General features: G+C 38.9%; 1 protein-coding gene across 1 annotated transcript in view; it reads left to right on the forward strand.

The window, feature by feature from the left end:
* Btaf1 (B-TFIID TATA-box binding protein associated factor 1) overlaps positions 1–1,706 on the forward strand; it is an 87,943-nt gene extending 86,237 nt beyond the window's left edge. The window contains exon 38 of the mRNA XM_070021189.1: positions 146–1,706. Within this exon, the coding sequence (XP_069877290.1) occupies positions 146–289 (144 nt within the window). The 3' untranslated portion in view covers positions 290–1,706. The remainder of the gene's footprint in view (positions 1–145) is intronic.
* Positions 1,707–7,554: the final 5,848 nt, after the last annotated feature.

A 7,554-nucleotide genomic window follows, 5' to 3' on the forward strand; every position in this document is an offset into this window, starting at 1 on the left:
AAAAATTAGTAAGGAAAAGTACTATAGTTGCAGGGACATAGAATAAGTACATATGAATAAGTACAGTATTAGAAGCAAGTCTAATATTTTAAAGGAAAATATTCTGAAGTTAATTATCTTTTATCTTTTGCCAATTTTTCTTAAGGATGGCAAAGCAGAAAAAGCTGACACTTCAACTTCTGGAAAAGCAAGTATGAAATCAATTCTTGAAAATCTGAGTGATCTTTGGGATCAAGAACAATATGATTCAGAATATAGCCTGGAAAATTTTATGCATTCTCTCAAGTAACTGTCAAATATTGTGAACGTAATTGCTGCTAGTTCAGTTACATTTCTGCTGATATTCAGCAAATTTCTAAGTTTATGGTGAACTTTTAACTCAATGTGTAAATAGATCTGAAGAATATTCAGCATAATGCTGGCTCTTGTTTCACTGGGGGGAACAAGTTATTCTCAAATATTTGCACTGTATTAAATTTAAATGTTAATGTGAAAGGGTTTAAATTGTATGTGCTGAATAGCTGCAGAGCAGAGGAACCAAACCAGGTTTACATGTGCTACTACCAGGAGGTGTTCGTATGGGCCGAGCCTCTTCTCTGTGGAGTCACTTTGTCCAGGATGATGTCCATGGGTATTCGGGGTTCATGTACATTTTTTCTTTAAAATATATAAAGCTTGTTTTTATAATTGATTAAAAAATAGAGCTTTTTCTGTAAAAGCCTTAATGAGCCATAATTTTAAGAATAATGACTATGATAGTCAATTTTGGAACATGAAAATGTTGATGAGTTAAACTAGGCCCTTGTTGAAAACCTTTATATATTTAATGCAGGTGCATAGTGTTTTTCAAATCTTTAACATCATTTTGTCAACTTTTAAATATAACTATCTAAATTCAGGTACTGGTATATTTAAGACTACCATAACATCCTACTAAGAGGGTGGTTTGTTTTTTTTTTTATTTATCTAATGGCTAGAATATAGCCAGATTCAAAGAACATGTGTACTCAATAAGTTTCAATCATATATATAAATATATATAATATATTTTGTAACTATGAATGATCCAATTTTTCAGAAGTAGATTTTACACTGTTTAGAATTCCAAAACCTATGGTGAAGACTGTTTATTGTAGTAATGCATGACTGAAACTAAGAGGGAGATGTAACTCCCTCTTACATACATACACACAAGCATACATGAGTATACACATCTGTATGCACAGATGTGTCTGTCCCATACTCACAGAGGTGCCTGGTTGGGCACGAAAATCATGTAATTATACCAGGCAGCAATAATTGAGCATAAAGCCAATTAACTAGTATTACAAAAATGAGCTCAATAGTGAGGGTGGATAGATGTATATAGATATGCATGTGTGCATATGTATATATAATTTTATAAATTTCCTACATAAATTAATACATGCCTATGTGCATACACATATATGGAATATATTTGTATATATGTACAGAAAATAAACATCCCCAAGGTTTGTGTCAGACCATACGCTTAGGTATCAATTTAAAAACCATCAGACCTCAGCTGTACAATAACAAGTGTTTTGTTTAAAATTATAAAAGTTATACTGTTCTGCAGCACTTAGACATGGACATGTGTCACATTTCAGTAGCCTTGACAACCATATTGTAACATTCAACCTAGCATTCCACAAGAGAATAAATATAAGATTGAAATTGTACAATATATGCAATTGTGTGTTATTTGTAGGAAATAATCAGAAAAAAATGATTGATTATATATAGTTCAGATACACAGGTTTTTAAAAGCTCAACACTTTAAAAAAAACTTTGCTATTTCCATAGATCAACTTTTAAGGTAGTTCATAGCAATCGGTATTTTCTAAAAAGGTGTATGAAGAAGAGATAGTAAAGGACACAAGAATTTACACCCTAAAAATTAAAGGGTTATTTTGTGCCTCCACACCCCAATTTGAACAGTAGAACTAGGTACAAAATATTTAAACATAATATTAAAAGGTTTAATCTCAAAGTATGTGTATAGAGTAGTAAAACATTTAGAGGTTGTCACAGTTTTTTATTTTTAAAATAGCCTTTGTTGTGAAATGCTAAACTATACATTCCAGTTTTTCCAAGCAAAGGAAAAATGCATAAACAGAAATTCTTAAGTGTCCCAGTCACTGTCCTTTCTAATGGAGACACAGGATAACTGACCATGAGTGACATTCAGGACCCGCTGTCAGTTTTATGTATGTGATGACACTGTTTTTTTTTAGCCTGCAAGTTTGGGAAATAAAACAAGCATGATAGAACATTAAAACTTTTAAACTAAATAATGGATTCATGAATATCCATTGTGTTGTTTCCCTTTTTTGTGTGTTATAGAAAATTTAAAACAGTTAAACTTAATTTATAGATGCAGCGATTATCCATTTTACCACTGGTATTTCCTATGAGAAAATTTTAACAATTTGGTGGTCTGGATATTATTGTTCTTTTTCATATATGATTTATACACATACTTATTACACATATACTTATTTATTCCACAAAGATTTCTTTAAAATATCCTAATTTTTCAATACCTTATTAAAATGGTAACATGAAAGAAACTCTTTGACTTTTCCTTGGTACTAAACTGATAGACCCTATTCCTCTGGATGTTTATGTAAGCTTATTCAAAAGTAAATATTCCAGTGAAACTGTGTGAGAATGTCACCATTTATAGGCAAAAAGTAGAACTATACACACACAATAGAAATTACAGAAAAGTAAGTGTGCCGGGAGTCAGGGGCTCACACTTGTAATTCTAGCTACTCAGGAAGCTGAGATCTGAAGATCACAGTTTTAAGCCAGCCCTGGCAAGAAATTCTGTGAGACTCTTATCTCCAAATAAGCTCAGAAAAAGCCGTAAGTGGCACTGTGGCTCAAGTGGTAGAGTGCCAACCTTGAGCACAGTAAGTCTTAAGGACAGCACCCCTGCCCAGAGTTTAAGCCCAAGGACCAGCAAAACAGAACAACAACAAAAAAAGTAGCAAACATCTTATTATACATCTGTTCCAGATAGTTAATCCCAATACAGTCTTCTGCAGTGAACTGTCGATTTCTAAGAATACATGCTTGCTTCACTGGGATTATGTGAAATTGACTGCAGAAAGGTGTTACCAAATGCCAGAAAACTCAATGTGAATCAATAAGATAAAATTTTGAGTTAATCAAAGAAATTGCCTGGTCTTGATACTAAGCTTTCTAAGTAAACAACTAATTTGATTTAAAAAAAAAATTGCCTCATAGAAATGGTTTCTGAGTCTGAGAAATTTACTCAAACCAGTCAAGTTCTGTTGCATAAAGGATCTGAGTCCTAAGACCCTTGTAGAAAGACATTTATTCTTCCCATAAAATCCACAGTGTAACCGTGTGGTAATAGAATCATCTGAACCAGAAAAAAAATGGCTACTTCTGAATAGCTGCGAGCAGAGGAACCAAACCAGGTTTACAGGTGCTGTGACTAGGAGGTGTTCGTACGGGCCGGGCTCTTCTCTGTGGAGTCACTTTGTCCAGGCAAATTTAATGGTTGGATTATACTAAATGTATTCTATAGGAAACACAACTTCTGACATCCTAAAAGCAACAAATGTAAACTTGACCTGTAAGACTACTGGGGAGTGGCAGGGGTGGGGGGAAGGAGATTCTTGGATAAGAGTAATTTATAGAAGTTTTCAGATGCAAATATAATAATCAGAAAGACCACAAAAATATGATTAAAAGTTATAAAACAATGCAGGCTATCAATAAATGAGACATAGTTTACGTGTGTGTGTGTATATATATATATATATATATATATATATATATATATATATATATATATAGTTTATTAGATGCAATTGAAGAGAGCTTACACCTATAATCCTAGCTACCCAGAAGGCTGAGATCTGAGGATCTAGGTTGGAAGCTAGCCCAGGCAGACAAATCTAATAGATTCATCTTCAGTTAACCAACAAAAGCTTGAACTGGGGTCATGGCTCAAGTGTTAGGGTACTAGCTGTGAGTGAAAAAAGATGGAGGGTGCCCAAGACTGGTGGCTCATGCCTGTAATCCATCCATATTGAGCAAAAAAGATTAGTGAAAGCTGGGCACTAGTGGCTCATGTTGTAATCCTCGCTACTCAGGAGGCTGAGATCTGAGGATCACCGTCCAAAGCTAGCCTGGGAGAAAAGTCCATGAGACTCTTCTCTCCAGTAAACTACAGAAGTAGCACTGTGGGTCAAGTGGTAGAGTGCTGGCCTTGAGCACAAATAGGCTCAGAGACAGTGCCCAGTTCCTTGGTTCAAGCCCTGTAACTGACCCCCCCAAATATATATATATACATGGTATCTACACATAAAACAATTGAATGGGCCGGGTGCTGGTGGCTCACGCCTGTAATCCTAGCTACTCAGGAGGCTGAGATCTGAGGATCGTGGTTCAAAGCCAGCCCGGGCAGGAAAGACCGTGAGACTCCTATCTCCAATAAACCACCAGAAAACCGGAAGTGGCGCTGTAGCTCAAGTGGTAGAGCGCTTGCCTTGAGCTGAAGAGCTGAGGGACAGCGCCCAGGCCCAGAGTTCAAGCCCCACGACCGACCAAAAAAAAACAAAAACAATTGAATGGGGTGGGGGGAGGGAAGGATAGATATAGAGTTGTAGACTTCCAATTTTGAGCTTATTCTGAACTGTTTATTTTGTGAAATTACCTACATAGAATAGGTACATAGAGACAAACTAGTAGAAAGTAAGAAAGATCAGGCCAGAATCATGGCTGATAAAATGAGAAAATCTAATACCTCATGAAAGGTCCAGAAAGATCTGTGTCTGGCAGTTCAGGCCAGCAGCAAGTTCTTTTTTTTTTTTTTTTTGGTCAGTAGTGGGGCCTGAACTCTGGGCCTGGGCACTGTCCCTCAGCTCTTCAGCTCAAGGAGAGCGCTCTACCACTTGAGCCACAGCGCCACTCCCGGCTTTTTCTGTGTATGTGGTGCTGAGGAATTGAACCCAGAGCCTCATGCATGCAAGGCAAGCACTCTACCACTGAGCCACCTTCCCAGCCCCGCCAGCAGCAAGTTCTATCTGTAGCTACAAACAATTCCAGATCTCTGCACCTTTCTTGATCACTATAGTAGTAAAATAGCTATCCCTATCTTGTCTCTTCTAACTTTAGTGGCTTCTAATTGGTCTTCCTACTTGGCAGATTCTCCAGTGGCTTCCCATCAAATTCAGACCATATCTAAATTCTGCCATTTGTTTACAAGTGGTCTCTGCTCATCTCATTCACTTTCTCTTTTCATAGCCCATTCTGTTTTGTCAAGTCATTCAGTCTTTGTTGTACCTCAACGTAAAACTGCAAGTGTTTCTCTAGCCTTGAGCACAGAGAGGCTCAAGAACAGAGCCCAGGCCCCAACAAGCCCCAGGACTGGGGGAAAAAAACAACTACAACCAATGGTTTGGGTTCTTATACAACTGGGTAAATTGTGTCGGGGAAAAACATAGAAGACTGTAAAGGGACCAATTTGGTGGTGGCAAGGGGCTGGGGGGGGGGGTAAAGTAAGAAATCAATTCTCTTGTTCACGTTAAATTTCAGATACCCATCGAATATCAGAAGTAGAGATAATGAGGTAGAATAGGAATCTGGAGATTTAAAAAAAAGGAAAGATCAAGACTAGAGACATATATTTGGAAGATATGATCTAAATTCAAGCCCTGGTACCCCCATAAGAAAAAAATAGGGGGTGTAAGATTAACTAGGAGGATATAGCAGTGTGTGTGTGTGTGTGTGTGTGTGTGTGCGCGCGCGCGCACCAGTACTGGTGCTTGAACTCAGGCCTGGGCACTGTCTGAGGCTAGTATTGTGCTACTTTAAACCACAGTGTCATTTCCAGCTGTTGGATAGTTAATTGTAGATAAGAATTTCACAGACTTGGGCTGGGAAGGTGGCTCAGTGGTAGAGTGCTTCCCTTGCATGCTTGAGGCCCTGGGTTCGATTCCTCAGCACCACATAAGCAAAGAGAAAAAAAGCTGAAAAGGCACTGTGGCTCAAATAGTAGAGCTCTAGCCTTGAGCTGAAGAGCTGAGGGACAGCGCCCAGGTCCAGAGTTCAGGCCCCATGACCAGACTCACCAAAAAAAAATTAAAAAACAAGAATTTCACAGACTTTACTGCCTGGGCTGGCTTTTGAACTGCGATCCTCAGATCTCAGCCTCCTAAGTAGCTAGAGTTACAAGTGTGAGCCATTGATGTCTGGCATAAGTGTTAATTTAAGTTTATTTATTTTTGTCTGTCATGGGGCTTAAACTCAAAGCTTGGGTGCTGTACCCAGCTTTTGTGCCCAAGGCTAGTGCTCTACCACTTTGAGCCACAACACTACTTCTGGTTTTCTGGTGGTTAATTGGAGTTCAGAAACTCACAGACTTTCCTGCCCTGGCTGGCTTCAAACCAAGATTCTCAGATCTCAGCCACCAGTGTCCAGCGCAAGTGTTAATTGATGTATACAACATACAGTTCAAAATATATAAAACAAATGTGGATGGAACAATAAAAAGAAATTGGTAAGTCAGAGACAGGCATGGTAATACAGTCTTCAAATCTCAGCATGGATTGGGAATTTGAGGCCAACCTGGACTACGTAGTGAAATGCTATTTAAAAAAAAGGAAAAAGGGCTGGCTGGTATCTCATACCTGGAAGTGGAGCTATGGCTCAAGTACTAGAGCTCTGGCCTTAAGCAACAAAAGCTCAAGACAACAGCACCCAGGCCCTGAATTCAAGCCCCAGGACTGGCACACAAATCAGAAGCTAATATTAGTTGATCAGTAGTAGGAAAGGTAAAGAGAAACAGGTTCTATTGCTGGGTGGACACTAGCATGAGAATGCAAGGTGAATAGATCCCTGACCTGTGTGAAAATAAAAGTGTTGGTTCAAATCAGGAAGTGGGTAGGAGAGTAGGGGGAGAGGAGGAGGATTGCGGTGCATTGTCTGGCAGTCTTTGGCAAATATGTGATGATTTAAAAACTGGATCTCAACACTCAGGTGTTGAGATCTGAGAATTGGATTCAAAGCCAGCCTAGACAGGAGAGTATATGAGATTGATCTTCAGCTAACCACCTAAAGGCAGAAGTAGAGTTGTGGCTCAAATGGTAGAGTACTAGTTTTGAGCACAAACACGGAGACAGCACTCAGGCCCTAAGTTGAAGCCCAGGCAGGAACAGCACATACAAAAAAAAAAAAAAGGAAAATGAGCTAAGACAGGTTCACACCTGCAATACCTGCCCCTCAGAAGGGAAAGGGGAGGAAGGGGAAGAGGGACAGTGCTGTGTTTTCAAATGGCTGCACATGGAAGTTCCTGTCGGGTAGCCCCGAGAGGGTGGGAAGTTCTGCACTTCCCTCCCCTGTGCTTGTTCATCTGTATCCTTTGCAATACCCTGGCTGAACTGTAGACTTTGCAAAGAGTAAATTGTGTGGCATATGAATTATATTTCAGTAAGGCACAAAGATGAGAGGAGAAAAAAAATGGGGAGTCTGGAGGAAACTGAAGCCACTAAC

This window comes from Dipodomys merriami, unplaced genomic scaffold (genome assembly GCF_024711535.1).
Source record: "Dipodomys merriami isolate MVZ:Mamm:240054 unplaced genomic scaffold, mDipMer1.0.p SCAF_14, whole genome shotgun sequence".
Taxonomy (NCBI): Eukaryota; Metazoa; Chordata; class Mammalia; order Rodentia; family Heteromyidae; genus Dipodomys; species Dipodomys merriami.